The 19,183-nt window shown below is 42.7% G+C and overlaps 1 protein-coding gene across 1 annotated transcript in view; it reads left to right on the top strand.

Moving 5' to 3' along the window:
- The window catches only part of PCSK2 (proprotein convertase subtilisin/kexin type 2), a 114,160-nt gene that overhangs the window by 74,166 nt on the left and 20,811 nt on the right, over positions 1-19,183 (top strand). Inside the window, exons 8-9 of the mRNA XM_087716839.1 lie at positions 3,001-3,089; positions 8,577-8,752. Of these exons, the coding sequence (XP_087572965.1) occupies positions 3,001-3,089; positions 8,577-8,752 (265 nt within the window). The remainder of the gene's footprint in view (positions 1-3,000; positions 3,090-8,576; positions 8,753-19,183) is intronic.

The raw sequence follows: 19,183 nt of genomic DNA, 5'->3' as shown, positions 1-19,183 counted from the left end.
TGCTATTTTCAACAAATCCCCCATTACTGAGGGGAATTTTTCTCCCAAAGCAAACGTCGAATGTTGGAAAAGAAAATAGATCTAATGGAAATTAAAACAAAACTAAATAAACAGAAAATACCAGAGAAAATGAACACCTCTTATCGGAACAACATCACTTTCAAGAACAGGTTGAATACCGGTGCCACATTTGTAAATCTGCAGGAGCACTTTTTAAGAATGCTTTGATTGAGCTCAGTGAAAGTAAACATTTGACTTTCCTGAGTCAAGTCCAATGGGGGGGAAAAACACTAAAACGCAAACAACAAAGTCAGAAATATGCCTGTGCTTTTTCTTGAAGGATTATTAGGCTGCCCTGCAGCAGTGACAATGGGACACATCGATTTGCAACCAGAATAAATATACTGTGACCTGATGGTAAAAGCTAATTGTGAACGCCACCATCCAGTTTTTACCATACATGATCAAAATGTTGGCACAGCACTGACTCCAGGATGTAAGGGATGTTAGAATCCCGAAACACAAAGACATTTCAGGTCCAAGATGGCCCTAAGCAAGAAACCTCCATGTATATCCAGAGGTGGGCTGCTGGCGGTTCACCGGGGTGAACCACCAGGTAAGATTCTGTGCAGTTCAGAGAACCCGCAAATCCCACTCCTGGCTGGCCCCACCCAACTCACCCCGCTCCTCCCAAGAGTCCCAAAACGCACCCTGTTTTGGATGCAGGTAAGTGCAGGGCGCAGGCAGAGGCTTGGGGAGGGCAAAAAGTGGGCCTACCGGAAGTTTGGGAGGGCCTGGGAAGGCTGTTTTCACCCTCCTGGAGCCTCGAGAAAAGCCTCCAGGGCCTGGGGAGGGCAAAAATGCCCCCCTCCACCATAGTGCAAGAGGCCGAGTACGCCATACCCACCATGGCCATGCCCATTGAGCAATCGGGCAGAGAACCTCTTGCTAAAATTTTTGAAGCCCACCCTTGTAAATCTATCTCTGTGTCTGATCTCTGCATGAACTTTCTCTCTACTACCATCACTCCTTTATTGGATAGCAAAACCTGGTTTTCTTTTTCTTTCTCCATATTTATCTAAGAAATGTTTAGGCATCTCCACATCTTTAATGGAAAAAAATGAAAAGATACTGGGGGGGGGGCAGTAAAACAACAGGCAATATGTCTGTCAGAATATCCTAATTTATACATTGACTTTTTTCTTTCCTCTGCATGTGTCTGAAAGGAAGTACAAATGGGAGAATGGTCAGCCCTTGACAAATGCCCACTTGATACCGAACATATATAATACGTGCACACATAGCCACAAACACTATAATTCTAGCAGAGTTTTGTATGGCTTCTTCAGTTTCACTTCCAGAAAATAATTGGGTGTCCAGTAATTGTAGCTATTGTTTCTATGTACAAAGTGGCACAGTACAATTCTCCATGATGCCCTCTATCTGAGTTTCTGTGTCAGTCATCATTGCTTTACCATTTTGTTTACTTGATTCCAGGGATGTGCGGTCAGGGGAGACAGGGGAGGCAGAGCCTTCTTTTCATATGAAAAGAAAAAAAATGTAAAAGGAAAAAGGCTGAGGTAGTTGCTGCCAGAGTCACAGTGGATGACTCTGCTTAGTGCTTAACTGTGTAAAAAAGCCTCTAAAAAGTGCCTTCTACAGGAGGCGGCATTTAGTCTGACTTTATGATCACTCGAGCAGAGCTAAGCAAGGGTTAAAAGCCGAAAAATTCGTTCTGTAGATGAGGCATGTCATCCTCCTACCTCCTATAGAGGGCGTTTCTTAGAGGCTTTTTAGAGGCTCTGGGATCAACTAGATCAGTCTGACCTCAGAGCTCATGCCTTTTTCCTTTTACATTTTTTTTTCTTTTCATGATGGCAGGCAAGAGCAGAGTTGAAATCCTCTCTGAAACAGCTGGAAAAGGTGCGTGTGTGGGGAGGGGGGAGGAATTCAAAAAGTTTGATTGCATGCAGAGCCACGTTGCCTTTTCAAACACACACACACGCACACACACATACACACACACAGCTGGATAAAAGTATATAAGCCCAGCTTCACTGATTACAAGTTTGAAAAGGCAACATGGCTCCACCTGCAATCAAAGGCTCGGATCGGAAGGCAGCAGAGGAATGGGGGGTGGGGTATGGCAGAGGAGCTGCTTTCAAGCCATTGGAAAACACTTCTGTGTTTGTGTTTGTTTAAGAGTGAGTGAGTGAGAGAGGGATCCAACTTCTCTGTGTGCGTGTGTCTGTTTGAGAGAGGGGGGAGGGAAGGAGAGAGGGAGGAAGGAGGGGGAGGGAGAAGAAAAAGAATGAAGGAAAACTTATTTCGCAAAGGAGAAAAAATGCTGTCGCTTTAACTCGGAACTGAGCATGCCTGACTGTGGAATTCTGGGAGTTGAAGTCCACAAGTCTAAAAAAATTTGAAACCCCCGTGTCAGTGCCTCACCAGCCATAAACCTCACCGCACGTCACTGCTTGATTCAGTGAATGAGATTTACTTTCTTCTGCTTTGGCCTCTGGTCCGACCAGAAACCTTCTAAATTACTTTAAGCCATATTTGGTGGTTTGGACGGAAGAAGAAAAAATGCTGCACAGAGTTCCAAACTCATAATTCTTCAAAGCATTTGGAAGGAGTTGCTCCATTTCTTGACTGTCAGAAACTAGATAATAACCTAGACTGCTCTTTTGCACAAGCAATACTTAAAAGATCTGTGGCTATACACAAAGAAGCATGCTTCTTGATTTCTATAGAGATTCTCAATCATCCAGGACATGGTTGTCCAAAAAGAGCTTTTTTCCAAAAGGCAATATGACTTCCTTGTTTTTTTCTTTGAAAAAGTTTCAAAGTTCTGGACTAAAGAAGCTTCTTAGATGAGAAGCGAAATATTTTCAAAGAAAAAGATCCAAGAGTCCAGCTCCCCTTTGGAAAAAGCATGTACGGAGCATGTTTCTTGATGCTTTCATGAGATTTGGTTACAATTTCTATCTTTCTCCATAGTCATGGAACCAGATGTGCTGGAGAAGTTTCTGCTGCAGCAAACAACAATATATGTGGAGTTGGAGTGGCTTATAATTCAAAGGTAGCAGGTAAGGCTTAAACTAGAGACTTTCTTCCCTAGCCATATTACTGTTTTATTAAAAAGAAAAATTGATGTGTGAGAAGTAGATTATTTGCAGTATAAATTTCCCAACATGCTATACCTGGGGAAAAAATAATGTATTTCAATTGTCTTTTGGATGTATAGAATTGGCCCTGTTTCTTGACTTGCCTTCCTATCTGAGCTTTTGTTGATGAGCGCTGCTGAACTATATATTTTAAACCGTAATATACTATTAATCTATAGTTCTTGGCAGGAAGCTCATCTGATAAATAGACTGACCTCAGGCCTTTAAGAAGGAGACAAATTGATGTAGGCTCCTCCTGTTACAGGAATGCTTTTGATTATTATTGCCAGCATTGATTCTTTGTTGCTATTATTTTTGTTAATATTTTATCATTTTTAGAATGGTGTTGGTATGTTTGCTTTCATAAGCTCATTTGTTTATACAAGGACCATAAACTATTCACGATTTGTATGCAATAGGAACAGTATATATTAGAATAGAAAAGAAGGGGAGGGAGGAAAGGTTAAGTTTGTTCCCTCAGAGTGGTAGCGTGAGCAATATTAGATTTGTCAAAGTCTTTGGGGGAATTATTTTTTGGTAAAGAGACCCACGATGTAATAATGAATTAGATTCTAGTTGAGGTCTAGCACCATCAAGTGGTCACTGAGATATTGGTGAAAAAGTCAGTAACTCAAATCCAGGAAGGTTGCAAATCATTTTTCACATTTTAAAACTATAGGTTTCAATAATGTCTTGGAGAAAAATGGAGCCATTTCAGAATTTATTTTAGAATGAATTCTAAAACTTTTATTTTCAGAACGGAAGCAAATTAGAGGAGGGAACTGGAGAAATATTTCTCTATGATGGGTTTGCTTACATTAAGGATTTTTTTAAAAGAGGAATTTTATAGTTTCTTTCAGATTATAATGTTACTGTCTAGAATTTTTCATTGTAGCTTATTACTTCCTACAAATATCAGTTGAAAAGAACAAGATAATCAGAACAGAAACTTTGGCTGTTATTCATACTGGTATTAAGATGAGAGAGGTGACTTGGTATTCTCCAAAATTGGTGGAGACAGGGGTCATGCATGGGTTAACTCAGTCAGTAACCAATAGAACTGAGTCTACCAAAGTGATGTCATTGCCTCTGAGGAGCATGCTCCCATTTTTTTAGACTCAGTTCGATTGGAACTGGCTGTGCTAATCACTTTCTCCTCAACTAGTATTTAATAATTGACTATTCTAATTGGATTTAATTGGCTTTTACTCAAAGGAAAAAAATTCATTTAAATTGGAAAGACAGAGAATAAGATTCTACTGGATCTCCTTTGGAGGCAGGACTCTCAATAGCCTCTGGACTGCTGGAGAGACATTGCCAGGGCTTATTCAAAGCTTTTGCCTCCGAACTTGCCTACGGGCTTCTGAGGCTCCCTGGTTTTGCAATAGCCGTTGGAGGTTCCGCTCAGCGCTGCCACCTCTGCAGCTTCCCCTGGCTCTCCCTTGCTGCCAACGCCATTAACCACCGCCGCCAGAAGCTGTCGGACACCACAGGGAGCCTCCAAAAGCCGTGAAAAGCTGCCGCTGCTGGGAACTGCTGCCACTGCTGCCGCACCTCACCACCGTTGCTCCGTGCTCCTGCTGCTGCTAGACCACCATGGCTTCGCCCTTGGCTCCACAGCCTTGCCACAGGGCCTCCAATGACCATGCACAGTTTGCAGCCTCAGCTACCTCGGGGCACCGGCTTTGGCCTTCTCTTGGACTTGCGCTCCAGCCCTCCAAACCACTTTGTCACATGTACAATCTCCAGAGACCCTCAAAGAAGGCTCCTAGTAGAGCAGGCATTCATCATCTGCTCCAGATTCAGGCCATTCAACCTGTGCCTCCAGGCCAGGTGGGACGGGGTTTTTATTCTCATCTCTTTTGCATGCCAAAGTCTTCGGGGGGCTGGAGAGCAATCCTCAATCTCAAAATTTTAAATCGATTAATCAGATACAGAAGATTCAAAATGCACTCTCTCCTATCAATTCTGGAGGGTGTGCATAGATACAATCTCCTAACATCAGTGGACCTCTTGGAGGCTTACCTCCATGTACCCATTCACAGGTGACACAGATGGTTCCTCTGCTTTGTCCATGCGGGCCACCACTTCCAATATCGGGCCCTTCCCTTCGTGCTGTTGTCAGCCCTGAGGGTTTTTATGAAATGTCTGTCAGTCATAGAAGCCCACCTGCATGCCAGGCCCATCCAGATCTTTTGTTACCTGGACAACATTCTTTTGTTGTACAGGTCACATAACCAGGCCCTCTGGGATCTCCAGGACACCCTACAAGTGCTGCAGGAGGTGGGGTTCTCCATCAATCAGGAGAAGAGTCACTTTGTTCCCACCTCTTGCCTGGTGCACTTGGGAACCCTCATCGATTCGCCTCAGGGGAAGGTCTTCCTGTCTCAGGAACTCCAGAGCAGTCTTAGGGATTTAGCCAAGGAGGTGTGAAGGAGACAGTGGGTCCCTCTTCTCCAGCTGTCTCAACTTCTGGTGGAGATGGTATCCTGTTTCTCCATTGCCTCTTGGGCATGGCTTCATAGCCGCTGTCTTCAATGGTTTCTTCTGCCATTCCAGAAGACCAACAGCAGCTGCTCCCTAGTGAAGGTCAGCTTGACTTCAGAGGTTCTGCAATCTCTGGACTGGTGGATCTCCCTGGCCATTGCTCAGGGCTTCCTCTTCAGGGAACCTCTGTGTCTCGTAGTTACAACAGATGTGAGTTTGACAGGTTGGGAAGCTCACCTGGAGGTTCAGGTAGCTCAGGCTTTCTGGTCCGATTCCGACCTATCCCACAGTATGAATCCATCTGGCCCTCCTTCATTTCCAAACCTTTCTTCGAAGCACACATGTACTAATTTGACAGACAACACTACGGCCAAGGCGCATGTTAACCGCCAAGGGGGGACGAGAGTGATATCTCTCTGTAACCTGGGCGGAAGCCAACCTAGTCTCCCTCCATGCCGAACACATCTCGGGTCCGACAACACCAGGGCAGACTGGTTGAGCCGCACAACAATTGATCTGGCAGAGTGGAGCCTGAATCGTCGCATTTTCCACCAGCTGTCATCCAGGTACGGGACTCCGACTCTAGATCTCTTCACAACGGCATCCAACAAACAGCTGCCCAGGTACCTGTCTCGCTACACAACATCAGGCACAGAAGGGATGGACACTCTTCAGTGCAGGTGGCCTCACGATCTCCTGTACTCCCTCCCTTCCCCCTGATACAGCGGGTGATTCGGAAAATGATAGAGGAGGAGGCCAAGCTCATTCTAATCGCGCCACATTGGCTGCATCGACCATGGTACGCAAACCTGGTCAATCTTTCCATGGAACCTCAGTGGCTTCTCCCAATGATACTGTCCCTCCTTCATCAGGGCTCCATTCACCATCCCGACCTGCGCTGGCTCCGCCTAACTGCTTGGAGGCTGAGCGGACAGTTTTGAGAGCAACTAATCTTTCTGAGATGGTAATTCAAACTATTCAGGCTTCCCGCTGCCCAGCCACTAATAGAATCTATGAATCTATGGGGCAGACCTTTGTTGCTTGGTACCGGTCTCGAGGGGAGGATCCTCTGAAGGCGTCGGTTCCCCAACTATTGGAGTTCTTGCAACAGGGGCTTGATAAGGGCTCTCCCCAAACACCTTACAGTGGCAGGTGTCAGCTCTTTCTTCGGTTCTCTCACTTCACCGAGACGAATCCCTCTCCTTGCACCCTCACATCTGCAGGTTCCTTAAGGGGGCTTCTAATCTCTGCCCTCCTGTCAAACATGGATTCTCCTCGTGGGATCGGACCAAAGTCCTTGAATTTCTCACTGACCCACCCTTCGAACCTCTCAGGTTAGCCTCCTTGCATCACCTCACGCTTAAAATTTCCTTTCTGGTGGCCATAACATCTGCACGGAGGGTTTCAGAACTGGCGGCTCTTTCCATCTGTGCTGACTTGTGTATGTTCCACCCAGACCATGTGGTCTTTCACATCGACCCCCCTTTGTCCTGAAAGTGAATTCGACATTTCATCGTTCTCTGGATCTCACTCTTCCAAATTTCTGTCCTGCTCCATCTCACAGCTTAGAGCGCAAATGGCACAAACTAGACATCAGGTGTGCTCTTAAGATCTACATCGCTCCCACTGGTGTGGGCATGTGTTATTTATGTAACAAAATAAAAAAAATTAATAATAATAAAAAAGATCTACATCGCCAAGACGGCAGTCTTCATATGCAGCGAAGCCCTCTTTGTATCTTTCCACCCTACCAACAAGGGCCTGAAAGCTTCTCCATCTATAATTGGCCAATGGATCAGGTCTGCCATTGCAAAGACTTACATCACGCATCACCTCACGCCTCCATCCAACATTACGGCTCATTCCACGTGCAGCGTGGCTAGGTCAGTGGTGTGGACACAGCAGGACCTTGGTGGAAGAGATCTGCAAGGCGGCTACCTGGTCTACTTCTAATTCATTTATATGACATTATAAGGTGGATCGGTATGCATCGGCGGATGCGGCCTTCAGAAGGTGGGTCCTTCAGCAAGTTCTTCCTTCTTCCAGCTCCTAGGCCAGTCTCATTCCCTCCTGGGGACACGCCAGCTTTGGTATGTCCCATGCATGACCGCTGTCTCCACCTACTTTGGATAATGGGGCATTGGTTCTTACGTGATACGCCCCTTCTCTGGGCAGGTGAAGACAGCGGTCATCCCCACCCATTTGGGTCCTGACCTACTTCGCAAAGGGAGGTCTGGGAGCATTGTTGTGAAGTCACAGGATGAAAAGCAACTGTTCAGTGCACAGCAGTCTACTTATCTCCGTCAAGAAAAGCAGGAGCATGTTTCTCAGAGGCAATGACATCACTTTGATAGACTCAGTTCTATTGGTTACTGAGTTAACCCATGCATGACCGCTGTCTCCACCTGCCCAGAGAAGGGACGTATCAGGTAAGAACCAATGCCCCATTTCATGTAATGCATTTAATCTAACAATTTTAATAAAAGCCTTTTGTTTCAACTTTTTAATTTTTTATCTACTCCCCTGTACATTTTTCATTTAGATACATGAAATCAAAACCTGCTTAGATTTGGTTCAATTAAATAGTCTACAATATTGAACTTGCAAAAATTAATCTTGCATTCCAAAACTGTTCGCACATCTCATGAAAGAATCACTGTGTTTGCATTTGCTTGATCCTGGATGTTAATTATGTTTTGTGGCAGGAAAAAAAAATCAAATCACGGTTTGAATTTTTATACCAGAATTTCATTAAAAAGATGCTATAGCATATGCTAAGCTTTAAATTCTGTGTTGAAATCCCCTGTTGAGAAATGTTATTATAAATGTCTTGTTTGATTTCAGTTTTTTAAATCTCTCCTTCTCCTTAATCTCTCCTTCTTTCTTTTTCTCTTCAACAATATATATTGATGAAATTTGCAGGTATCCGAATGTTGGATCAGCCATTTATGACTGACATTATAGAGGCTTCTTCTATCAGCCACATGCCTCAAGTAATTGATATTTATAGTGCTAGTTGGGGTCCCACTGATAATGGCAAAACTGTGGATGGGCCAAGAGAACTGACCTTACAAGCCATGGCAGATGGAGTGAATAAGGTAGTGCTTTGTTTTATGTTTTCCTGCCCATTATGTTGCTGTAATATCAGACTTCAATGAAAGTTACTTACATTACAGAAGATAATGAATTGCCTATAAATATTACCTTATCAGAAGTCCTCTTTTGAAGGACACATGGAAGTATAATAAATTATCAATAGGAAAGTCTTGTTTTGGTTCAATGGAAATAGGGCATACAAGAGTTAAATGGTGGCTGATACAATGAGAACAAACTGAAGATTTTGCTATCTGGATACTTTACGCCTCAGAAAGCAGGAAATTGTTAGTAGGCTTGATAGTTTTCCCCCACATATATCTTTAATGAGGGAGGGAGTCCTGCAACAAGCTGAGATGTCAACAAAATGATGAAATGTGCCTGACTGTGACATCATGATGCCAGCTCCAACATTACAATGCAATTGTAAAAAGTGGCAAAGTTTATGTCACATCATTGCAATGTTTTCTAATTACATGAGAGAAGCTTTGGACCTTTGGCATTTGTGTAGTTGTGCAAATACACTGTAAGTACTGCTGAGAAAAAGGAAAACACTTCATTATATAGCACATGGGTAAGCTGGACAATTTGTTCCCACCTTATTCATTTATTTTTTTAGCTTTTTCCTCTTATAAACAGATGGTGATGATGTTCACAACATCATGAAGGATCAGCCTCAGGGCTTACTTAAGGAATTTGGGAGCCCAATTTGACTTTAGTTTCGGCAGCCCGTATTTTGATTAACTTTTTATACATATTTCTATGTATTCAAAATGAATTTCTTATAGGACCTCAACTTAACAACAATTATGTATCTAGAAAAAATGTTTTGGACACAAAAGGCATCTCCCTGTAAAATTCTGTTTCAGCAAGTGAGTCCATTGGCCTGATATACTTGTTGACCCAACACAGTTTATCTTCTGTGTGGATTTTCCCATCCCTACATCCAATCAATTCAGTGTGCTTAGTGACTGTCCCTTAGCTGTTGTGAAGCTGCACTTGCTCATGGGTAGACGGGAACACTTGAATTTCTATCAGTCCCACCTACCCGCTGGCTAACATAGAGCTGTATTGCCTGCTAGATGGTTCTTCCCGTTCAAAACCTTTGTTAGCTTTTTCTTAACCGGATTTCTTAACAGGATTAGTTTCTGAGTGGCTCTGTTACTCTGAGCAACTTGAGGGAAGCACAAGGCACAAGAGAAGACTGAAGAATGGAGATGTCACTTGATTTTGTGTCTTCACTTGCCCATAGCTTCCTTCAGTCCATCATGTTGCCTCTACAATTCCATTAAATCAGCCTCAGCTGCACCATAAATGGCATTACTTCTTCAATCATTTTGTTTAAAAAGCAGCTACTGAGGAGTCACTGTAGGAGAGATTATTGTTGTCTGGTCCAAGATTGAGAGCTTCCTGGAAACATTTGATTCTCCTCTATGTGATTTCATAAGATTGGATGCCACAGGAGCTTGGCTTAGCAGGACTCTCTCTTTTTTTGCCCACATTTTATGGTAGCGGCTAGGAGATTTCAGGTGATTTTTTAAAAACTTAGTTAAAAACAATTGAGCTTAGATGAATCAGTGCAGCATTTAATATAAGTATTTTATTTTTAGTAGAATGAAAGAAACTTGTATTTTAGGATTCTCGTGGGATTTTATCTTCCAGATAGACCTGCAATTTTTATTAAAGGACCAGATGTTTTTATATTATTTTTTATTTAGGTTATAAAAATATGGGAAAGGGAAAGGAGCGCTGTAACTACTCTGATAGCCATGTAATGTCAATTATTACCTTAATGAACAGAAAATTAACACAGGAGTAGTAATTGAAGAGAACAATGGTACAGGAAAATGTGCTGCACTTAGCATAATATGTTCAATTGAAAGGAAGTCAGTGCTAATGTCGTTTAAATGGCAACTCTACGGCGTTTCATTTAGAATTTGGTTGAATTCATAATAAAAAGTGGCTATCTTCCTTAAGAGCAAATTAGCCTAAGACTGTACTTGGTTTGAATTTCATTCTAATAGACTGCAAGCCTAACCTCTCTCTCTCTCAGCAAAACCTTACAACTGTTACCATCCCAATCTAATCTCATGTGGAATTCAGTTACCAGAGAAATTGACCATATTTTTAGTCAACATTCTGAAAAATTAGGCTTTAAGGATTTTTTTCCAGTGACTGTCCATGCAAGTGCTTGCCACTGCAAGTCATTCAATATTAATTCTAGATCTTCTTTCCTAGTTGTGTTCTCTAAATTACATTTGCTACTTTTAATTAGCTAGCTCTGATGTCAGAATACTCCTGCCAGAATACTCTAGAGAGAGGTGTCAAACTGGTGGCCTATGGGACAGATGTGTCACCTGCAAGCCACACCTACCCCAGCTCCAGGAGTGGGGAAAACATCATGAAATGCCATGTGATGGCAATGTGAGGCGGCAAGTTTGACACCCAGGCTCTAGAGCAGGAGTGCCAAACTCAAGACCCAGGGGCCAGATCCAGCCCACGGGATGCTTAAAACTGGTCCATGGCACTGCCCTGGAAACAATGAAGGACCAGCCCGTGGTGCTACTGTCAGCAAAAACGGAGCATCCAGCCCGCGGGATGCTTAAATCTGGTCCGTGGCGCTGCCATGGAATCAATGAAGGACCAACCCGCGGTGCTGCTGTCAGCAAAAACAGAACTTGGGAGAGCTGCACACAGCTCTCCCAAGCTTCGTTTTCGCTGGCAGAGGGTTGCAGGAGGCCGTTGAAGCAAAAAATACAGCTCAGGAGCCCATTTCTGCTAGCAGAGTGTTCAGGCCACAAAAGGAGCCCTGACACAAATGACATCAAGCGGGCCATGCCCAACCTTAGCCACGCCAACCCCAGCTCCCTGAGATCAAACACAACCCTGATGCGGACTTCAATGAAATCGAATTTGACACTCCTGATCTAGAGGTTCCGCTGCTTGTTGTGAGGGAATATACTAATTACATGGCACCTGGTAGAATGCTTTTCCTTACCTTGTTCGTGGTGTCATGCATTGCACAGAGAAGATACTTATTTTCTTCTCAGAGCGCAGCTTGCTTTTTAAATGAGTTTTCAAGGAGAGGTTAATCAGGGAAAGAAGCAGGCTACATCAGGAACACTTGGTTTCAAATGGCCTTTTCTCACCTGACTCTTGTTTTTAAAATGAAAAACAAATTGAGAGCCCCAAAACTGTACACTACATATACCTAAGAATTCAGCAAAATGGAAATGCCACTAGAATGTATTGCTGTTTCTGAAATAGTCTTGTTTTTATTGCCTGTGGCCTGAAAAATTATTTGTACATTGAATTACAAGCCATTAGACATGGTAACCCTCCACTTTTTTTTACTTCAGAGGAGGAACTTTTTCCTCGTTAAGAACCTTTCCTAAATCTGCTCTTTTCCCAGGTTGAGCAAAGCCCATCAATTCTAGGTTGCTTCCTTGGATCCATAAAGCCTTTCTCTTTCTCCACGGCCCTCCCTCCTTCCCCACAACCAGTTGTTTCTCCTGTAATGTGTGGGAAGTGTCTGCCAATAGATCTCTAGTTCTGCTCCTCAACTTCTCTGGAGGAAACTTCTCTGGAAAACACAAATGGTCCAGTTCTCAATCACTCAGAATAGAGGGTTCCTTGGAGGTCTTGTAGACCAACCCCCTGCTCAAGCAGGAGACCTTGTACCATTTAAGATCAGTGGTGGTGGTCCAGTCTCTTCTTAAAAGCCCCCAGTGATAGAGCACCTACAACTTTTGAAGGCAAGATATTCCACTGGTTAACTGTCCTCACTGTTAGCAAATTTCTCTTAGTTCTAGGTTGCTTCTCTCCTTGATTAGTTTCATCCATTTTTCTTGTCCTGCTTTGAAAAATAACTTGACCTCCTCTTCTTTGTGGCAGCCTCTAAAATACTATAACACTGCTATCACCCCTAACCCTTCTTTTCTCTAGACTAGCCATACCCAGTTCCTGTAACCGTTTTTCATATGGTTCAACATAGTCCATTTTCTATAGGTTACTTAACATGAATGCTCGCAAGGACAACTTTGCTAGACAAAAGCCACCTGATTTATAGTGAAGCTGGATGATGGCATGGGAAACACAGAGTAGGGGTAATTATCCAATTCTTGGGACCTTCCCATGTCCCACCACTGATATGGATACAACAACTGATAGTTTTCTTGGTTTTGGCTTGGTGGGATGTAGAAGCCCAATCAAGTTTGACTTGTTTAGCAAACAATGGTAAAAACCAAGAATGGTTTAAGGTGATGTTTTCTGGGCTTGTATTTGGAACTACTCATATATGGTATATATGTCTTAAAATAATAATGGCTTAAGAGTTCCCAAGACCTTTAATTATCAGTTGGGGACCAGAGATAGCATCTCTTCTTTTGCTTTTTTATTAAGATCTAAATAGATCCAAAAGCACAATAAAATCATCTTAAATCATGTAAGAGAGGTTATTTCCCAAAGGCAATTCATACGTATGTTGGAGAAGGATAATTGCAATAGCAAAACATTTAGCACTACTTGTAGCAGTTACTATACAACTTGAGGCCCATTGGATAATCATTTCAGAACTATTTCTTTACCTAAACAGGGGGGGGGATGACTGCAGGTTAAAAAAAAGGCAGTGGAAATGGGAGAAATTGCCAACTTCCTGCCCACTGAGTGGGAAGGTGGCAGGGAGCAAGATAAATTTCTCTCCCTCTCTTTCTTTCTCCCCCTCCCCCCCATTTGATTGTACAAACAGAAAAAGTCAATGGGGAAGGCAGCAAGAGGTTGCAAGTCCAAGGCCAGCTGGCAGATAAGTGCCTACTAACAAATGGGAGAGGGAGTGAGGGGATGTCAGTAAGGAATGTCACATGGGATATCTGAGAGATGCCATGTAGGCTGAGAAGAGTGTGTGGGTATGCACAGAGATGCTGCATAGGTTGGAAGGGCTGCATGAATGGGCAACATAGATCAGGAAAGGGCATGGGCGTGTGTGTGAGTGTTGCTATGTGGGCCAAGAAAGGTGCAGGAAGCAGTGAGAGTCAAGAAAAATGCTTGGGGTTGCAGAAGTAGTTGAGAAGTGCTACACAGTTGGGATGGGACACAAATAATAGTATGAGTTGAAAGGGTACTTAGGCATGCTTGGAAGTGCACATGAGGTTCCATGTAGGTTAGGAATGGATGCAGGGGGGGGGGCTATATAGGTCAGGAAGGGAGGGGGAAATGCCCAGAGCTCTATTGGAATAGTCACATGGGAGTTGCATATGTTGGGAGTGGCATAGGTTGGGAGTGTGCATGAATGCTGCATAGACAGGGAAGGCACACAAGGGTAGTGCAGGATGAAGTCTGCATGGGAGCATGAAAGAGGTACCACACAATTTAGGGAAAGTGCATGTGGGAGGCAGTGTGGGTCAGGAACAGTGTGTGGGGGTGAGCAAGAGGTGCTGCATGGGTCAATAAGCATATGGAGACAATGGAGGCCAGGGAAGATGCATAGAGAGTGGCATTGACTGGGAAGAATGTCGAGGGACACATCCCTTCCCAACAGGCAGGTAAATGGCTGCTGCTGGGTGGAGGAAGGAATGAGAATTGTGAGACATTCTTGGAAATTGCCATGGAACACTGAACATGAAGACCATGCAACCACAGCAGCAGTTACATGGGATGTATGAGAGCAGGGCAGCAGCAGCCATAACTCCTAAATTTCATTTCCTCAGAAGTCACGGGTCCCAGGTATTGAGCACTTTCTGTAAATTAGCCCATTTGAGGTATCTTGGTTCAAAAATTGTTGCCCTGAGATGCACTGTTTCGCTCTGGATACAAGAGTTTTAGTAGTATGTAGATATCATCCTGATTCAAGAGCAAAATAATTTTATGCCTCTTCATCGTAAACCCCGATCCTCTACCTTGAGCTGAAACTATATGAGTCGTCTAGATTTCTCCCTCTGTGCCTCTGTCCAAGGTTATATGACTACCGTGTTTCCCTGAAAATAAGACAGAGTCTTATTTTCTTTTGATCCTCAAAATAAGCACTTGGCCTTATTTTTGGGGAGGTCTTACTATTTTTCAGGTGCAGGAGGTGGCGAGCATGGTCACCTCATGGCTGCTGCTGTGTTGCAGTATTTTCAGGGAGGGCTTGTTTTTTGGGGAAGGATTATTTTAGCACATGCGATCAAAAGCCTGATTGGGCTTATTATCCAGGGAGGTCTTACTTTCCGGGAAACAGGGTAGCATTGTTAATTATTTTCAATCCATTCTCCATAACAAATGGTGATAATGCCAAAATAACAATATGTGCATGTTGACATAAATTCACACTTGTAACTGCCCCTCCTCCTAGATGCCCCTGGCAAGGTATTTGAGGATTAGGACTTTTAGGAACCTGACTCTAAAAGAGCAGAAGGCAAAACATTGCCTATAGTTAAACAACGCCAGAAGCAAGATAGCTGTACACTTTCTCTGGTTTCTCTTTCTCCCTTGCTTAATTCTATTTTCAGACTTTGAATTATGCAGGGAAACATCCAAGCTTTTTCTTTCCTTTGGAAAACAGTCAATGGTTGCTGCCAAAAAAACAGATAATTAGCACCCCCTGCTAAGATGTTCTAGCTGAAAGCTTAGGCAGGATGAAAATGGCAAGAAAAGAAAAATATTATAGATTGGAAGCGTGACCTTCAAAATATATTCTGTCTTGCAGCTATGCAATTTCATATTTATTATTATCAGACCCGCTTCCTCTGTTTTGCTTTGGTATAGTTCAAAAGAAAATAAAAAGGGTTGCTAGATATCTGGAAACTCCTATGCTGGGCTGAGAAATGAAATGGAGATCTCAAGGACCTGAGCTTCATTTCTGCAGCCCAATGAAGGATTTCCACTATATTCCCCTGGATGGAGGGGAGGAGAAATCTTTGGGCAGGTGGAAGCAGCTTGTAACCTTCCTTGGCAACTCCCTTGTTGACTTCCTGGGAAAGCCAGCAGAGAAGATTGCAAATGATTGAAGTACACTTAGCAACTTGGTTGTTAAGCAGGGGTTGGCTTCAACATTTTTAGCAAGGGGTTCTCTGCCTGGTTGCTGGATGAGCGTGGCCATGGTGAGTATGGCCTAGTCAGCCTCCTACACCATGTCATGGGGGTTGTTTTTGCTCTCCCTAGGCTCCAGAGACTTTCTTTGAGCCTCCAGGAGGGTGAAAACAGCCTCCCCAGGCTTTGAAAGCCCTCTGGAGGCCGAACTTCCAGTAGGCCAATTTTTCACCCTCCCTGAGTCTCCGCACATGCCCTGCACTTACCTGCATTTAAAACGGGCTGTGTGGGACTCCTGCGTGGGGTGGGGCAGGGTGGGTGGGATCGGTCCAACCAGGAGTGGGATTTGGGGGTTTTCCGAACTGCACAGAATCTTAGCTAGAGGTTCTCCTGAACCTCTGCGAACCTCCAGCAGCCCACCCCTGGTGTAAGTGCAAATAAATTGCCAAACACCCAAATTATGATCATGTGACCAGGGAGAGGCAGCAAAATGTTTTATGATGTCCAGAAGTGTTTTATGGCTCATAAAATGTGCTTTTAGAGTTTTGAACAATTGTTAAACAACCAATCATAAGCCGAGGATTACCTGCATCCCTGAAAATGGGATATACATCTGTACACCTGATGTATAAATGGTTCTTATTTGGAAACTAGTCATGATGGAGCTCCAATAATATTTTCAGAATAGGGAAGTATACTTATTCAACAGCCATGTCGTGGATCTTTAATAAAACTCTGACATGAATAAACATGGAGAGTCTCATTTTGCTTGCCAGGGTTTGATTTTGATTATCATATTCCAAGGAGATCACACATGAATAAATGAGGAAAACTGAAATATTAGCCAAGCAAGGAAGACATGTCAAGAATTTTAATGTGATGGCAACTGGGAAGTGATTATTTTCAGTATCGGAGAAGGAATGCAATAACATTCTCTTGCTCCAATCTGAGATCCTCATTTTAGTTGCAATTAAAGTGGAATGTAGGTAATTGGGAATGATATGAAACATAGTGTTTTTCATCATATTCAGCTAAGGTGATTCATAAAGCAGCTGCTTGCAGAAAATTTAGTGTCACACAATAATTTAGATCAACAGCTTGGTAGTTCCCATACAGAACCTTTTCCATGAGTTTTATGCATTGCAAATAAAGTCACAGCTGTCTGGTTCAGGGGTTTCAAGAAAATATAACAATTCGGATGTGAAAGAATTGTTTTGCTGTGAAACAAGAGTGGGCAATTGCTGGCCCCTAGCCCTGGCTCTCCCTATTTGATTTTGGGGTCCACGAAATGCTGCCTGCATCTGGATAACAAGTTGCTGAAAAGCAGCGGAATAGTTTTCTTTTAAGAAAAAGAAATGACAAGGAAGGTATAGCAGCTGAAAAAATATAGCTACTTTTAAGTTCTTTTTAAGGTGAGGTCCCGGGATATCAGGAAGGAAATTCACTGTTTTCTGTCCAGTCTCTTTTATAGTGGGCTGCACCAAGTTGCGCACAGATACTGCCTTTATTACTTTGTTTCGATATTCTGTTAACTAAAAAATAAAATAAAATGGCAAGCAAAGTGCCATCTTCCAGCATTATATCTATTTCTAAGAATTTGCCTGAATCCTAATTATCCCCATAGCAAATCTTAGGAAATGCAAAAGCCTCTTGCTCGGAAAACAAAAGACAACTAGCAGGGACAATAAAGAACATTTAAAAAGCAAAAAACCTACCAGGGAAAATACATGCTGAATTTAGAATTTAGTACCGAACTGAGACTACAGTAAATTGTCTTTTGAATGGCCCCTGGTAGCATTATTGGAGTAACAACCATATCATGCTTTTGCAATTCCTACAGCTACTATATCTGGGCTGCTACAAAAAGAAGAACATTCTAATCCTTTACCGCCTAATGGTTACCCCTAATTTTGCAGCTCAGTTCATGGTATCCTAGTAGGGAATACCACAAGTTCTTATTTCTAGTCTTGTTAAAGTGCTTTTCTTCTGTCCTTAAGGTGTCAGAAAAGATGGCATACTTAGCATTGCTCTTATTGTTGAGTCCTATCTTGCCAGGAATGGTACGATTCTTACAGTTTCCATGAAGAACAAGTTAGGGAAATAGATTGCTGGATTCCCATGAGCTTGGCTGTTAGAACCTGAGCGGATCAAGGTTGATTCAACCTTCCATCATTCAGAGGTCGGTGAATGAGGACCCAGATTGTTGGGTACAATCTGCTGGCTCGGTAAACCACTTAGATATGGCTAAAAAACACTGTGAAGCGGTAATGTAAAGATTCCTCTTGCACATATGTGCTAGTTGTTCCCTACTCTAGGAGGCTGTGCTCATCTCCCTTTCAAAGCCGAAGAGCCAGTGCTGTCCAAAGACATCTCCGTGGTCATGTGGCTGGCACATGGAATGCTGTTACCTTCCCACCAAAGATGGTTCCTATTTTTCTACTTGCATTTTTACATGCTTTCGAACTGTTAGTTGGCAGAAACATGAAATGTGAAGTGGTATATAAGTCTAAATGCTATTTTTATTGCTATTTCCTTGTTCTGAATTGCAAGCCTGCTTTTAATACGTTTGAACTAGTTGCTGATATTTAGTCTTCTTAATCCTTGCATTTTTTGTTCCATCTGTAATTTAGTTCCATCTATAAATTTCTTACAGAAGTAGGTTGTTTTTTGTTTTTACCGATGTGGTTAGGATGCAGCATACAATGACTGTACTGATTAATTAATTGTAGAATATTTAATCTCAACTTCTTTGCTTAAAGAGATTTGTTTGATATTAAATCACGATACATCTAATCCTATAGCCCCTGTCTCTCACTTCCAAGATTTTAAACCTTCCAGTGTTATTACCAAATATATTTCAATGGGATTTTCTAGGGATTGGATTTGATAACTGATGTTTTTGCAAAACAATACACACGGGATAATATATACCATGTTTATAGAATGGATGTCAACAATTGCAAATTTTTATATCAGCCTTCCAAAATCTCAGTAGTTACTGGGACGGTTGAAACAAAGGAAGAAATGATGTCAAAGAAGATAGCCTAGTATGGATTGTGGGGGGAGGCGCTGTACTTTCTCTGAGTAACACACATCCAAATAATTTTCTGTAAAAGAACTGATTGGAGAGGCTTCAGAGAAATTGATCTTGAAGGTGCACAAAACTGTAACAAAGATGATGACAAATATTTTAATTATAAGAAGTGGGAATCAGGCACCAATTCTAGGAGTTCTAATCCAGCCCTTCTAGAAGGCATCAGGTTAAGAAAAATGATTTAATGAGGCTAATGTCCATGAAGAGGGGGAAAATCCATGGGCTTTAGAGAAGAAATAATGAAGATTGCACTGACAATCCTCTTTTAAAAGTCTTGCTATTTATGAGCAGTTTAACAAGGCACCAAAAATTGGCACATTGGCTTCTCTTGGGTCTT

This window comes from Thamnophis sirtalis, unplaced genomic scaffold (assembly GCF_051295495.1).
Source record: "Thamnophis sirtalis isolate CommonGarterSnake01/CBP01778 unplaced genomic scaffold, rThaSir2_p1.2 scaffold_5, whole genome shotgun sequence".
NCBI classification, from domain to species: Eukaryota; Metazoa; Chordata; class Lepidosauria; order Squamata; family Natricidae; genus Thamnophis; species Thamnophis sirtalis.
This window is presented reverse-complemented; position numbering and strand designations above follow the sequence as displayed.